Genomic DNA, 17,173 nt, shown 5'->3' with positions numbered 1-17,173 from the left:
TGCATCCCTCACTACGAGTTCCTTTAAATATATGGGAGTGTGTTGACAGTAATATACTACCTTCTGATTGGTTAAACTTTCTTTCAAGTGAGAGCTTTGTTCTTCCTAAGAAGCTCAAATCAGTTGTGCAACATGCTGTTACTATTTGAAAATGCTGAGTAATGCCAGAGCCTTTTCTTATGGCTGATGCAAACCTGGAGAATTTGCATCATCATTCAGCAGACTAATTTGGTATGACAGGAGCTTAAATACAAGTCCATGAGGAAGCTGAGCTGGTTTCCAATGAGAGGGCAGCACCGGCTAACAACATAAAAGGACAGGTGTTACTAAGTAGTATTTATACAGCAGTGAATATTAAAATACACTTCAGAGTGTTATACCTGTGTGCAGGAGCAGCTTGAAAGGTAACAAAAGGCAGAGAAAGAGAGTGAGAACAGTTAGAAAGAGAGCACAAAGATTGAGGGGAAGAAACTTTGAGTGCTTGCCAGAAAGTTTTTTATTTTGTTTGTCTTGAGTGTGTGGTGGCACAGTAGCATGTTTAGGAAACCTGGTCTCTCCACAATCCCTAATGGAAGTTCTTTGCAGGAGCAATCTATTGGCAGGTTGCCCTCTCTGGACAGTAAAGAGCCAGCTCAAGAAGAAAAAGTGGTGCTGAAGAAGAAAGTAACTTTTCTGAGAGGGGTATCCATTATAATTGGCACTATCATTGGAGCAGGAATCTTCATCTCTCCCAAAGGGATCCTAAAGAACACAGGCAGTGTGGGAATGTCCTTGATTCTCTGGATGGTGTGTGGTATCCTCTCACTGTTTGGTAAGTTGATGAAAGTAAGTTTATAATTGATCCTTGGGGGCAGCTGGTGGATTTTTTCCCCCCTGCTATTGGATATCAAAGACCAATCTGATATGTGAGGACCAATAAGGCTACCAATATTTTTTGTTATTTGATAATGTCTGTAAATGGTACAGTACTATGCATTTGGCATTATCTCTTTCACAAGCATTGTGACACAAAACTGTACCTTTTAAAAAATATTATAAGACCAAATAATGTTTCTTATGAGTCCCTAAAGTAATAGGAGAGGAAGTATCCTTTGTTTCATTTGTGACTTTTTGTTCTAGCTGTAATGGTTCATTTACAGCACGCTTGCAAGGTGCTGGCTCTTGGGGATATGGGCCAATCAGTCTGAACACCTGTGAAATGTACAGACAGCTTGATCCAGTTCCCCACTGACTAGATTAAGCTCTGAATTGAATAGCTTCTGCTGGACAAAATATTTATTGGCAAGAGTGAGTGAGAGAAAACTTTGTTAGTTTTTTTCACTTTATTCACCAATTCACAATATCACTATGAAAGACCATGTCGCAAAAAGTTATGAAACTTAGTAGCTAACACTTACTAAGAGTGTTAGTTTTGACTGAGAGTTTTGACTGCTGCCGTAGATTTTCTGGCAGTCTACTTGTTTTCTGGCAGGTGATCTTGAGAGCAAGCACTGAGTAACACACATCTGCTTAAGACCATGTAAATGTCACCCTGTGTAAACTGGTTGTGGACTTAAAAGAGGCATCATCTCTTAAGAAGGACCATAAGACCCTAGCTAAATGTACAGTTGAAGAAAGTTAGGATCAATTTTGATTAGAAGCTAAACTTCTTATTTTGATGCCAAAGTCCCATGCACAACAAAAATCTACTGTGGAACTTTGGAGGTTCTGCCTTGACCGAAATCCTCCTCTACAAGTGAAGTGAGAGCTGACACATATCTTGGAACCTAGTTATGGGCTTCAGATTAAACTAGAGATAGAACTTGCCTCAACAAAGCACTGTACATTTTAATTTAGGTGAGTGTTATATGAGCAAGTGATTAAAGTGTAGTAAATTATGGAGATTTCCCCTACACTACATACTGTGATAAAATCTTATACAAAGTTCACCTATTTGATCAGTGAGGGTCTCTGTGAAACATGTATTACAACATTACAGTAGTTACCTCAGACTGATTCTATATTGTATCTCTCCAGATGCACTTGGCAAGAGAAAATCTGCCAATGGGTTCATTAAATGTGACTCTAAGTAGATTATCAGGTACCCTGAATAATCTTAAATAAAATTTACCCAACTTTATTTACCAAAGAAATGAGATATGCCTGATATTCTTCATTAAAACGTATGATTTAATGGGCTGCTGTCAGAATAAGAACAGAATGGAAGCCCTTTGAATTACAAATCCATCTCTAAATGATGTATTATTTGGTGGTTTTTGTATTGCAATAGCTATAGCAGATGTATGCATGTCTCTGCATAACCCTGGACATTTAAGGTGCTGTATGTTGTAAATGTGCTTTATATCTTATAATTACAATGGCATAAATTAATTAGGGAACACATAATTGATAACTGCATATATTTTATTGATCATAACACTAGACACCATATCACTTTATCATTGATTCCCAAAGGTTGCTCAAACACTGTGCACACACTAATGAATGGGTTGACTGAATTTGTTAGTGCTGGTAAATCTCTCCTTGACTGATGCTGTCCATATATGGAGGTGAGAATCTATTGGCTTTGTAATTGTGTGATGGCCTATTAAACACCCCAGCAGACACAAAGACTGGAGGGATGGTACATGGCTAAGAATATTTAATACAGGTCCATTGTTTTTCTAGCATGCTGCTCCATAAGGCTGAGGATGCATATTGTGTATGTGGCTACCTCAGGGAGCTTTCTGAGGGTCATCATTGTGCTGTGCAGTCCCTCCACAGTGGACCAAATGACTTTTGCATGACCAGACCTCCTAAAGTAATAACACAACACTGGTTTTCTTTTTATTTGATCCAGTGTAAACATATTGAAGAATGAAAGATTCCTCTTACTAGGGAAATGTGAAGTCATCTGGCAATACAGAAACCCATGAAGCTTCCCAGAGCTAGGAACAAATGCAGTAATGTGCGAGCACTGAACAACTTAATTTGAGGAGTGGGGGTGACACTAGTATGCAACACATCAATAGTCCTGGAGAGTGAAGTCTTGAATCAACAGTGCACACTTCCTGACATTGCTCCATCAATGTGCCTCAGAACTAGCAGTGAATGTGTAGTACAGTTTCCAGGCCCTTGTAATCTCAGCAGAGACTAAACCGATGATATTTCCTAGTGACAGGGCTTTGAGTATGTCTACTTTTGAAGCTGTGGGGGGATTCCCAAGAGATGTACTAGCTAGAATGCTAACAACCAAATGTAGCCACAGCAGAATGAACGTTGGGAGGGGCTCATTGTCAAAGATCCCGTTCCCTCCCATTGCTTGTTCTGCCATGGCTATACTCTGTTTTTAGTGTGCTAGCTCGATGAGACCTAGTATGAGTATGTGTCCTTGAGCTGGGAATCACCCACCCCTCTCCAAGTGTAGACACACCTTTTGTCATTGTTTGGTGGGTAGCCGGACAAGCTAGCATGACAAAGCACTTTCATCTGTCTGTTTGCTAGAGCTGGTTGAGTAATGAGAAACTGTATTAGCAAATTACCTATTCAGTGGGTTACAGAAAAATGTAATTGAATAAATTACACACAAATATTTGGCCACTTACAGGGCTAACTGAACTAATGCAAAACGTATTTACAAATAACGTATTTGAAGAAATATGTCCAAACTTGTCAGAAATAATTACTCAGTAAATAACTTGCTCTATTGTTTAGTCTGTTCCTAATGCTCATGTATCACAAAAGTTTTGAATAAACATTATTGGTTATGTCTTATGATACAACATTTCAATTTTAAATACATTTCCATAGGTGCACTGTGCTATGCTGAATTGGGAACATGTATCAAGAAATCCGGTGGACACTACACTTATATCCTGGAGGCGTTTGGCCCGTTACCGGCTTTTGTTAGAGTCTGGGTGGAACTGCTTATAATACGGTAAGTGTGCTGAGGGTTCTATTTACCTTCTCTGTCCACTGTCAATGCAGTTTCAAATACAAAGAGAAACCTCAGATCTGAGGGGGACAGAAATGTGTGTGGTGTGGTTTTTTTGGTTATTTTTTTAAAAATATTTCTGCTGCAGGATACTTACTGGTTCTATTTTGTTTGTCAGCACTGATTATTTGGTTTCAAGATATTTTTAAGAAAAATGATTTAAAATGGACTGGTTTTCATAAAAATTCAGCAACTTGATTTCAATTCTTCTGCAAAGCCTGCCAGGCTCACTGATGTCACTAATAGTGCTGATACCCACACACCATATTTAAAAATACTCTAAAGGACCTACCTTTTGAACTTGCAGTGTGTCATGTGTTGGCTGCCTACTTAGATTTGTGGAAGTGAACTCTGTCTTGGAATAATTGAGGAGGGATGCAAAGGTAGTTCTAAACTATCTTTCTACCTCCCTGAGAAGAGACAGGAATAGTCTCCTCGGGTATGTCTACACTACAGTGTAATCCAGGGTTATTGGAATTTGAGGTAGCAGACCCTGGTTTTGATAACCTAGGGGCTGAGCATCTACACTCATTTGTAACCCCAGGTTAGGAATTATTGAACCCTGGCTCTCAAAATGAGGCTTCAGCGCCTACCCAGCATTTTGAAAACCCGAATCTAATTACCATCCCAAAATGTGTCCACTCTAGCCCTTTGTTCATGGTGCAGTTTGGGAAAACTTGACTCTTCACCAAACTTGACTGTTCAGAGGACAAAGGCAGTCAGCACGTGGAATTGTGAGATATTTTTGATGGACTCCTAGAACATGAGTCCAGTGGGGCTACATCTGCAATGCAAAGCAATAGGGCTAAATGCTGGGTCCCAGCTTGACTCAGGCTGGGATGTTCCACCCCTGTGGGATCGTGGGATCCTGAGACCCTGGGTCCAAGCCCTGGGTCAGCATGATTTGTGTGTGGAAGGAAGGGGGATTAGACTTGAGCCTGAGTTTGACCCCTGGGCTTACCCTGTGATGTAAACATATCACTAGAGTACTGTTCAGCTGGCCGTGGCTCACCAGAGAACCATGTGCTCTGCTCATGCCCCTACATTTTCCCCCCTGTGAAGGTGTGGGAAATTTAGAGCTGGCTATGGCAGCTTTATACCACTTGGATATTACTCTAAAACAGGAGATTCCCCAGCTGCCCATGTAAAGCAGCTTTAAGGCTGTAAATACTTAACTTGGGCCAAGAATCTGCCTTATTGTGTTGTTTTGTGACTTTTGCTACAGGTGTATATGCTGTTGGAGCCTTAAAGTATAATATATATATATGTGTCTTTATGTCAAACCAAACCCACAATTTTAATCAGTTAAATCAGTTATCATATTCAAATTGATTATAGAAAGTTAGTCCCTTGAAATCTATTTGAACTATTTCTGTGAGTAGCTCAATCTATCTATATAGTTATGACAATTCACCTACATAAAATAAATGTAGGTCATTTGAAATCTGCCTGGCCTTAATAAGACTCACTTCCTCTCATGCAGCAAGCTAATCACAGTGCACATGCTTTATTTGATCTCACTTCCATACTTCCATAAAAATGGGCAAGGATCCAAATTCTAGTACAGACTGAGTTGGCTAAAAGCAATAATAATGCTAAGTCACTCTGAACCCAAAGTTTGTTTAAAATGTGTCAACATCCTGGTGACGTTACGAGAACTTTCATTATCGTCATAGCCTGTCCCACACCCAAATAAATATAAACTGTGCATGAGAATAAAGTCAAACCATCCTTGAATCGGGAATTCTCAGAAATAACTATGGGGGCGTACTTGTTATAACTTGTAGTTATCAGAACTACATTGCTGAAATTCTGTGTAGAGTTTTATTTCTGACTCCTATGGCTGTGAACGAATTGTTTGTTATTGTAGAAAGAACTAGTCCCCCAATATGTATTTATGTTCTAAGGAGTGACTTCTAAGGAGTCAGAAAAGTTACACACACATTCCTCAGCTGTGCCCTTTTTCCTCTGAAAGTCTGCAGGGTTGTGAAAACCACAGACTAGTGGAGCAGCCACAATAAAGAATAAACATTTCCTGCTCCCATATATCATTTCAGCCACAGTATTACAAATCCAAGCGACATTTCAATTCTGTGTGATAGGGATTAAACTGTGCTAGCAACGGTTATGTTTAAATGTGACTTTCACATGCACTTTCTCTAACCAGTGCATTCAGGGATATTTTCCCCTCCTCCCCCCCCACCCCGAGAACCATGTTAGACCTGTGTTATAAAGCCATGTCAGGAAAAAATACTACTTTCTACACAGGTCAGGGAAATCATGCTAGTAACACCCACAATGTTTAAACATGGTGGTTGCTAACAGGGCTTAAACCATAGGTTGGACAATGGCATACTGCAACCTATTTAGAGCTACGGGATGCGCTAGTGGTAATTTTCCTACTTCTATCCGCACATAGTCAGCTACTATCCCTTGTTTGCAAGGGATACATTCTCTTTCTACCTATTACTGAAAGCAAGAGAAGTGCACAAGGTGTATGTACTTTGCCAACTTTTCTTCACATTTGCAATACAATGCAAAGTGTATTCTTACTTTGATCCTCTGCTCTCTTATTTGTGGCCTGCAGCTGTTAGCACAATCCACAGAAAAATGAGAGCATATAAATGTTCATTAAGCCACGGTATTTATTGCAGGCACAATTTAGGAAAACCAGGGATGTAAAAATTATAGTGGTGCAGCTAACATTCACTCTGTCTTTAAGAGAATTAAAAAGAGGTCTGTGTGAAAAAGATTAGGTAAGGCTCTGGAAGAGAGCACTGGAATTGAAGAAGGAAGTTGTGTGTGGATACTCAAAAGATCTGGTCTGATGGTTGATCTATAGCTGTACAAACAACCTGATGCAAACTTACTCCTGTGTAAATTAGAAGTAACTCAGTTGAAGTTAATAGAGTGACATGTAAATGAGAAGAGAATCAGGCCCTGAGTGTCTGCTAAGCCATTAAACCCACATGTATGAGGGTGGGTGCTGGAGCAGTAAATGTGTACAAGAAGCAACCCTCCCTTAACCAGCACAGAACCTTTGTTAACAAGATAGTTTTGGCATTTGCTTGCTGGCAGTTTGATCCAACACAATCTATGATATTGTGTCTGAGTCACAACACTGAGAAAATATTTTTCTTTTCAGAGATGCAGCTCCCTTGTGGAATTTAACAGACAATAATAACCTCTCAATAGAATTTTTAAATTGTCTCATAAAATTTTATGGCAGGGATAATAGCTATTACATTCTAAAGGATGGTTTAAATCCCATAGACAGACTATTATTCTCTGTTTAAATTCTAGAGATTTTTACAGCAATTTCAATACAGTCTTGTTTAATTTCTGTTGGTTTCACCATTGTTATATTCTATAAGATCTCTCTGTAAAGATACTCTGGTAAGGATTGTTGAACAAGTTTAAATACAGAATTACCTAAACTTTCATCTATCCCCTGGACTGAACCAGACATTTACTGAACTTTGAATAAAAAGTATACTTAACTTTTTGTTTTGTTTGAATTTGCAAGCACTTTTGCACTTCCTGGTTTTGACCACAAGAGGAAATAAAAATATTAATCTGTATGGGCTGGGCCTTACTCCAGGGGAATCAGATCAAAGGTATCCCTGGCCCTTAGCTCCTTATTGTTTGTAACTAGGTGATGGAAGCACAAATAGCTGTCTGAGCAGGTAGAAATGATATTTCCGGAAACAGAATTCCTGGAACTCCACTATGTAGGCAACATGACTACATCTAACCTAGAGTAACAGGGCAAACTGGTGTCAAAACCTGGGTTAATGCTAAGACCTCTGGTTAACTTTCTCCCTTGTCTTAAAAAGAAGAGGAGGCACATCCCTTATTAAGCTGGTCTTGCATATATTGATGTGAGCTATCTCCTGCTCTTGAAATCACCTCACCCATCTCTGTAATATGTACTTTCTTCCTGCACATTTCATTGTGCAATAAGTGCTCTCTCACTTTCTTTGGGGAATATTCCCCAGTGTTGAAAAGGACCTGAAGCTTTTGACCAGGACAGGAAGCAGAAATCATTTACAGAAGCCTATTTACAATTACAATTTAGCGACACAGCTTCATCCCGATTAAATACGCTAGGACTTTGATATAAGTATTGGATATTTTTAGGATGCTTATCTGAATAAAGCAGAATCTCTGAACTTTGAAATTCTCTTGTGAAGAATGAGATGCATGCAAACGTTAAAATTCTATCCACATGAACTTCTATAAAGTTGGATTTAAATACCAGTTATCTGGTACCTGATCCAATTTGATTTAAAGAGAATGAATAAAGGACTGTGTCCATAAATCTCCAGTGCATGTCATTTCTGACTGTGCTACAACAGGTAAGTCAGCCCATGCTGATAAAAGTCATGATGATAGTTTAGTAGCACCTGAGCAAAGCATAAATGATTATATACCCCTGAGAACCTCCACTATATTCAGACACTATGATTTTACACAGCTATGAAGGACACACCACAGTTAAATTTATCTCAGTTTTGTGATAATGGAGATGATCCTGTGTGAACATTGTTTATCCACTGGTGTAGATTAACCATCATTTCTTGATTCTTTCTGTTTACCTTAGCCCTGCTGCCACAGCAGTGATATCCTTGGCATTTGGACGCTATATTTTGGAACCATTTTTTATCCAATGTGAAATTCCAGACCTAGCAATTAAGCTTATTACAGCTGTTGGCATCAGTAAGTATCAAATTTAAGTTTTGGAGAAAGGTGAAGGTGATGTTAAAGTAGAAAATAATTAAAATAAGTCAGACATTGAATAGGTAGTGCCTTGATGTGAACCATTACAGAATTACTGTGCATTCTGGGGGTGGGTCTCTCAGTCGCTCCTCTTGGAACTGTTTCATGTTGTATAAATAATTAAATATTAATTGTATGCAGTGGTGTTGTAGCCATGTTGGTCCCAGGATATTGGAGAGACAAGGTGGAAGAGGTAATATCTTTTATTGGACCAACTTCTGTTGGTGAGTGAAACAAGCTTTCGAGCTCACACAGAGCTGTACTTCAGGTCTATTTATTAGCATATGGGAGATGCAGGTTCAAGTCTTGGGTAAGTGCCCTAACCATCAGGCTATAGCAGTGGTGGGCAAACTACGGCCCACGGGCCACATCTGCCCCACCAGCCGTTTTAATCCGCCCTTCAAGCTCCTGCTGGCGAGGAAAGTCTGGGGCTTGCCCTGCTCTGGCGCTCCAGCCTGGGTGCAATGTCAGTGGCTGCGCGGCTTTTGGAGGCAGCGGCATATCCCCCTCCAGCTTCTATGCAGAGGGTAGCGTGAGGGCTCCACTCTGCATGGTGCCCCCGCCCCAAGCGCCACCCCAGCAGCTCCCATTGGCCAGGAACCATGGCCAATGGGAGCTTCAGGGACAGCAGCTGTGGATGGTGCAGTGTGTAGCAGAGCTCCCTGGCCATGTCTCTGCGTAGGAGCCAGAGCGGGGACATGCTGCTGCTGCTTCCGGGAGCTACTTGAGGTAAGCACCGCCCCGAGCCCGCAGCCCTGAGCCACACCCCTGCATGCCCCAACCCCCTGTCACAGACCTGATCCCGCTCCTGCCCTCTCTCTGTCCACTGAATATTTAATTAATTACACAAACTGGAACAGCTGCAAGAGGAGAGATTGAGAGAGACTCACCCCAGAATACCCAGTAGCCTGGCAGTCAGGACACAGCAGGGACTTGAAGCCTCATCAGAGGTGAGTGCCGTAACCAACCGGCTCTTCTGGGGAGGATCTCTCAAGCTCATTTTTCCTGGTGAAAAACTTTGGGACAAAACTGTAGCCTTTCAATATGGAACAGGACATTTTTTGAAATCTCAAAGTTTTTTGGGACAGGAAAAGCATTTCCTGCCCAGGTCTAGCCGGTATTTCAGTAAGCTATGAACCCAACCATCTCTTATCACAGTGGGTGCAGAGCAGTGTAGGTATTAATGCATAGCACTGACACAAATACAATAGGAACAGCCCCTCTTAGTCTTTTTTCCTATTATTCAGCTAGCACATAGGTAGCCCCTACATTACAGTGTTCTGTTTACTTCTGGTGGAATGAGGTTGGCAGTTCCTTAGGAACAGTGCTCTTTTTAATTTGGGCAGCACATATATTTCAAACAATATAAAAGGAATGAAAAAGGAGTTCAGACAAAACAGTGTAAAAAGTCACACAGGAAGATACTTTTGTTTTGCATAGGTAATTGAATCCGATGACTTTTTATTTATATAGGGAGATAGATTGAACTTCCAGTCTCCAGTATAAAGAAACAAGTTATTTGTAGAAGTGTTTGTCCACCAGTATTAAAAAAAATCAGTATCTGACCACATTTACTTCTATTTTAATTATGCAGAAACCATATGAGTAATTAAATTAAGGTCTTGAGGTTTTTGAGGTTAATGACTTCTTTTATAATTACATCTGCCTAAAATATTTCAGGAAAAGATAAGGGTAAGACAGATGTTCAAGAACTTCAAGGTCACTGAGACAGAAGGAACATTATGGGGTGACTCCATTAAAGTGTTTTGTTAAGTGCCTGTAATTCTAGCACCAAGAATGAACAATTTAAAATCGTATTTTTATTACTTTTAATTTAATTGAAAATCTGTCTGATAAGCCGGGATTTCACAAAATAATTAAGCAAAGAAGCAGCGTGGCAGGAGGGTGGAGTTATCCTGAAATAATGACCCCCTGAGGGGAGTTTGGAGTCAACAGCAAATTGTTGCTATGGTGACCAAAAGAGAGTTTGTGCAGAGCAGGTAGGATGAGTTACTGCCTCATTGAAACTAGAGATTCCTGGAGAAAGTCTTGTAAATATGACCAACAAAGATGTCAAGGGAAACACTGATGGATGGCGTTTAGTTTTTACTTTTCTGTAATGATGTAGCATTTTGTGTATTGTATCAGATAGTGCACATATATCCAGGGATCTGAAAGTCTGACTGTGACTCTTATATGAGCAGAATTATCTAGTGTATTTATTATTAGTAGTCGTAGTAGTATGGTTGTATACAAAGTTCCCTATCCAGACTGGAGTCTTTGTTTCCTTTCGAGGGTTTGATATAGCCAAAGTCAAACTGCAAGTCAGCTACCTTATCTCTTGCCTTCTCACCCACTTCTGTGTCTCTCCTTTCTGTCTGCCGCCATGGCTGATTATGCAGAATGATAAGACTGCTCTTTGCAGCTCTCTGGCTCACCCAAGTTATCTTTATTATCTCAGATGGGAATAAAATAATTGGAAGCATCATGGAACTATGTGTTAGTAATACGAGAGATTTTGTTCTGTAGTTTTACCATCTTGCTCTATGATCTTCTCAGCAAGCAAGATTTACAAGATGATAAGGGTTGGGCTGGATTAGTATTTGGATGGGAACATTCCCCGAAAAGTCCACAATTATGTTAATGGTTCAGAAAGTGAGGTAGTTCCCTTTAGAGCAGTACTAAAACTGTGTTCCTATATTGTGTTGGGGGCACCGTGCTGCTACAGTTCTCATATTTCAGATGAGAGCTAAAGCTGAGCTCCTGGACAACGTATCAATTTTAAAATTCCATTATTTATTTATGTATTTATTTATTTTATAGCTCCAAAGAGCATGCTAGACACAAAATACCCCCTGTAGTCATACCAAACCTTAGCAATTTTGGGCATATTTTGGAAGCAAATTACTTGTATCTACCAACATAATCAATTACTGCCCACCATTATCAGGCCTCTATGTGCAGGGCCAGCCTAAGGATTTTAGTGATGTTAGTGAAACAATTCTTTGGGAGAACACCGCAAATGTAACCAATTCATTATACATAAAAAGTGAACGTATGGGGGATAATCTTTAGATTCTTCTCTGGCTCTACCCCAGTCGTCTGCTACAGAAATGGAATCCAGCTGTCTCTTCCTTTCAAACTTAGCAATAATTTTATGTCAATTTGTGTTTTTCATGTTGACCTTTGCAAGAAGGAGGGCTAGAAACACACTTTTTCTTGTTAAATGAAAGCTGAGAGTCTCCTTCATGTTTGTATTTCCCCCAAATCACAGGTCCCTTGACTGCAGACTTTGCAGGGCCAAAAGGCCTACATTACATGCAGTTTCAATTCTAGCACAATCAGAGAGCGAAAAAATGCTATATACACACAGTGTGTAGTGGTCTGTGTGTGTATGTATATATATAATGCATTCTTTGGGATAAATTACACTACATAAGTGTATTGAACTGTATTATTACTATGTAACCTGAGTAGAAATGGCACAGTTTACACTGTATATGCAATCACTTCACTTCGTCTCCATATCAGATGAGCAGTTAAAGAGGCTTCAGATATATAAAGCTATGAGTCTGAGAACAGATCAATTGCTCATGTATGATTTAAGTGTTTTTAATTTGCTTATGTGTATTTTGGGGCTACTCCCAGTATTTGACACCCTAGAGAGGACTCAAATTTCCCTTGTCTTTGAGTTCTGCCCCATCATCAAATACCCCAGATATAGACCCCTTCCTAAACACTAGTAATATTGTTCTGGGAATGGCAGCCAATGGGAGCTGGGAGCTGCAGGGCTGGTGCCTCAAGGCAGGGACAGCACGCAGAGCCCCTGGCACCTCCGCCTAGGAGTTAGAGGGACATGCCAGCTGCTTTTGGGGAGCTCCCCCCGCCTCAGGTAAGCACTGCTCTGCACCCCAACCCCCAGCCCTGAGCCCCCATCCACATCCAAACTGCCCCATCAGTGGCCGGTGTGACTGGCCCAGGGGTTGCCTGATCTACTTGGGCAGCCCTGGAGCCAGCTGGACTGGCCACTGCAGAGGTCACGGAAAGACATAGAATCTGTGACTTCCGAGATCTCTGTGACAGACACGCAGCCTTGGTTATGACTAAATCAGTTCCTTTGGCAGATAAGCAGCTTAAATAAAGACTTTTCTTGGCTGGGCTGCTTTTGTATTCCAGATCAAGATTTAGGCCTTCTGTGCCTCCTTTTCAATTGGTGCACACAGATGTGCAAATAGCAACGTATTTAGGCTAATGTGGGCTGTTTCCTCTCACAAGCACTTAGGCCATAAAAGCCTGACAAGCTGGTGTAGCTGGCTCCCTTTTGTTCCCTACTCTCTGTGGAAAATAGACCAGGATCTAACTCTACTGCTGCTCTCCTGTTGGCTTTTATTATTTTATTGTACTTTTTATAGCGATGACAGTGTGAAGGATCAGATTGAGGCAAGCGATAGCTGACAAATGTCACCATCACATTTGATTGTATATTCATGCCATTTTTTTTCACCCTCCATGGTCACCTACTGTGCCACAGGTGCCTGCTATACCCGGGCTGGCACTGCCTGCTTCTGCCATTCACTAGCATTACCTCGGTCCCGTAGCATAGCCTCTGCAAACAGTTTATGGTGGTGTTTCTCAAGGTGTCTATGCCCTATGAACCCCCAGGCCGCAATTCATTGTCATGGTGGCAAAGGACAGCAGGATCAATGCATGGAAGCAAACCACTCTGATGCTGCATAATCACCCTTGTTACAGCTTCTATCTTGATAATTGGCACAGTTGTTATATCCTCTTCCACATCCTGCTCAGGTATTCCTTCATGGCTTCTATTCTCCACTATCTTCTCCCTTCTCTCCTCTAAAATAACACTGCTGTTATAAAACAAGGTACAAAAACCACAGGTAGACAGACTTGTGCTAGCTTTGCTAAACCTAGTATGCTAAAAATAGCAGTGTGGACATTGTGCCATGGGCAGCGGCTTGGACTGGTCACCTGAGCTCAGACCCAGGGGTCAGGTGGACTTGGGTGGCTAGCGCGAGCCAGTGCCTCAATGTCCGCACTGCTACTTTTAGTGTACTAGCTCAAGCAACGCTAGTGTGAGTCTGTCTGTCCATGCTGAGAATCGCACCTCCTCACCGCAGTATAGATGTACTGTTAGGCTCGTGCAGATTGCCACTGACTTCACTCAGGCTCTGCAGTAGCATAAGTATCTTCTGTGCCTGAACAGATCTGCTTGCAACACTGGAATCATGCATGTTCAGTCTTTAATTGCATTTTTCTCTCTCTCTCTTCCTGTTCAACTGCAAACCCACAACTAAGCAGCCACAAAGTAGCTAACTACCCCATTTCTGGTTTTGCCTTGGCTGAGATCACAAGAAAGATCTGTGAGTTTCAAATGTGGCCACAAACAGAGGAGATTGTGTTCAAGAAAACACGACCCACCTACGAATTTATGGCTTGTGCATGAGCTAAACCAGGAGGTACATCTACACTGCAATAAAAAATCTGCAGTATTGAGCCTCAGACCCTGTGTCAGCTGACTTGAGCTCATGGGGCTGGTGTCACAGGGCTATAACGTTGCAATGTAGATTTTCAGCCTTTAGCTGGAACCCAGGCTTGGAACCCCTCCTTGCTTGAGACCCCCGCCAGTGAATGTCTGCACTGCAACTTTGTATCCCTGTGGCCCGAGCCCTGCAAGCCCAAGTCAGCTGACCTGGGCCAGCCACAGCCATACCACGGGTCTTTTATTGCAGTGTAGACATAACATGTGTGAATTGAAATTATCATTCTCTCAGCTCTAGTACTTACTAGCTGTTTGCTATCTGATAAAAATGTTACTTACTCTGTGCTGAGTTGTGTAACTGAATGTTCCTGGCATGGAACTTGAACTCTACATGAGCTGAATGTAAGGTTTACAATACTGAGCTGAACATTTCATCTTATATTTGTATTGTGCCCCCTGCCTGTGCTTTGTCTTGTGCAAGAGCCACAATACAAATATAAGCTGAAATTTCTAGAAAATATGAAATAAACCACTGAATAGCTCCTGGCATTGGATTTCTTAGTGACTTACACAGTGCAGGTATATTAGCTGTTTAAAATGTATTTTGGTGAATTTTCAATTAAATGCTTAAGGGTAGCTGCGAAAATTTACAATATAAAAGAGTATTTGATCAACAAACAAGTCAATCCAACATATGTAAGGATTTACGGCCTGATTCAGAACTCTGTTACTCCACTTTAGAACTGGAAGAACTTTTAACACTTAAATCAACTGAGTTATATCAGGTTTCAGAGTAGCAGCCGTGTTAGTCTGTATCCGCAAAAAAGAAAAGGAGTACTTGCGGATTTGTTAGTCTCTAAGGTGCCACAAGTACTCCTTTTCTTTTTGAGTTATATCAGTGACAAGTGTCACCGAGGTGAATCAGTCTCCCAGCACGTTATATGTGTTGCCAGGTCAATGTATGCACACAAGAATTATAAAGCAAAACACAAAATATTCTGACTACAAGGAGATTTTGCAGAAGTCAGACACTTTTGTTTTTGTGGTAACCCAGAAGAGACTATCTCAGTTCTGAAGTACAGTAAAACCCTGCTCCGTTTTGCTGGTTAAGCATCACCTGAAGCCCTAGAGCTGACTTGTAAAGACACATGATGAAACAGCAGTTCTAGCATCTGGAGAGTCTGTACAGGGCCAGACCTGCAGCACCTGCATTCATATTTGCTAAGCTCCAAGTTTCAGGCTCTGGATGGCCACTCCTGAGTTGTGATTTTATAAATCTAGCGGTGTGTGAGATATTTGGTAATCCAGATAAACCAGGGCTCCTAAGAAGGCTTTGAAGTAAGGAAGCATTCTGATGTAAAGCTGATTCATTAGGCCCTCTAAATGGAAACAGAGAGAGGATCAATTGATAGGCTTGCACTGTCTCATTAACCCCTTTCTCCAGCAAGGGATTAAAAACTGAATTCTTCTTTTGGCTAGCAATAGGTATTTGTGCTCTATAATTATTCATTTACTAATAGTGCTTTATCTCCTCTCTTCCTACCGGCATATCATTACATAAGCTAGAATAACTGGGATAGAATTAGATGCTTCATTGTTCATCTTCTGCGTCAGTCATTAAGAACCAGAATGTACTTGCCATGACGTGTTGTTCCTTGATTTTAGCAAAGCTTTTGACACGGTCTCCCACAGTATTCTTGACAGAAAGTTAAAGTATGGGCTGGATGAATGGACTATAAGGTGGATAGAAAGTTGGCTAGATTGTCGGGCTCAACGGGTAGTGATCGATGGCTCCATGTTTATTTGGCAGCCAATATCAAGTGGAGTGCCCCAAGGGTCAGTCCTTGGGCCGGTTTTGTTCAATATCTTCATAAATGATCTGGAGGATGGTGTGGATATCACCCTCAGCAAGTCTGCAGATGACACTAAACTGGGAGGAGAGGTAGATACACTGGAGGGTAGGGATAGGATACAGAGGGCCCTAGACAAATTAGAGGATTGGGCCAAAAGAAATCTGATGAGGTTCAACAAGGACAAGTGCAGAGTCCTGCACTTAGGACGGAAGAATCCCATGCACTGCTACAGACTAGGGACCGAATGGCTTGGCAGCAGTTCTGCAGAAAAGGACCTAGGGGTTACAGTGGACGAGAAGCTGGATATGAGTCAACAGTGTGCCCTTGTTGCCAAGAAGGCCAATGGCATTTTGGGATGTATATGTAGGGGCATTGCCAGCAGATTGAGGGACGTGATCGTTCCCATCTATTCGACATTGGTGAAGCCTCATCTGGAGTACTGTGTCCAGTTTTGGGCCCCACACCACAAGAAGGATGTGGAATAATTGGAAAGAGTCCAGCGAAGGGCAACAAAAATGATTAGGGGACTGGAACACATGACTTATGAGGAGAGGCTGAGGGAACTGGGATTGTTTAGTCTGCGGAAGAGAAGATTGAGGGGGGATTTGATACTGCTTTCAACTACCTGAAAGGGGGTTCCAAAGAGGATGGATCTAGACTGTTCTCAGTGGTAGCTGATGACAGAACAAGGGATAATGGTCTCAAGTTGCAGTGGGGGAGGTTTAGATTGGATATTAGGAAAAACTTTTTCACTAGGAGGGTGGTGAAACACTGGAATGCATTACCTAGGGAGGTGGTGGAATCTCCTTCCTTAGAAGTTTTTAAGGTCAGGCTTGACAAAGCCCTGGCTGGGATGATTTAGTTGGGGATTGGTCCTGCTTTGAGCAGGGGGTTGGACTAGATGACCTCCTGAGGTCCCTTCCAACCCTGATATTCTATGGTGGGTAGGGCACACAATTGGGGGTGAGGATGAAAGGATCCTTCCTTCCCCTTCTTCTGTCTTTGCATATGAGCTGGACACAGGCCCAAACTTGGCACTGCAAGGCCTCTGTGCGCCTAGCACCACCA

The 17,173-nt window shown here is 41.5% G+C and overlaps 1 protein-coding gene across 2 annotated transcripts in view; it reads left to right on the top strand.

The window, feature by feature from the left end:
- The first annotated feature begins 211 nt into the window (after nt 1–211).
- The window catches only part of SLC7A11 (solute carrier family 7 member 11), a 75,886-nt gene continuing 58,924 nt past the window's right edge, over nt 212–17,173 (top strand). For both annotated transcript variants that reach the window (XM_073341134.1, XM_073341133.1), the window contains exons 1-3: nt 212–811; nt 3,790–3,916; nt 8,577–8,692. In XM_073341134.1, the coding sequence (XP_073197235.1) occupies nt 535–811; nt 3,790–3,916; nt 8,577–8,692 (520 nt within the window). In that variant the 5' untranslated portion in view covers nt 212–534. The remainder of the gene's footprint in view (nt 812–3,789; nt 3,917–8,576; nt 8,693–17,173) is intronic.

The sequence above is a fragment of the Lepidochelys kempii genome, chromosome 4 (assembly GCF_965140265.1).
Source record: "Lepidochelys kempii isolate rLepKem1 chromosome 4, rLepKem1.hap2, whole genome shotgun sequence".
In the NCBI taxonomy this organism is placed as follows: Eukaryota; Metazoa; Chordata; order Testudines; family Cheloniidae; genus Lepidochelys; species Lepidochelys kempii.
The sequence above is the reverse complement of the archived record's forward strand: the minus strand, read 5'-3'. Positions and strand labels throughout refer to the sequence as shown.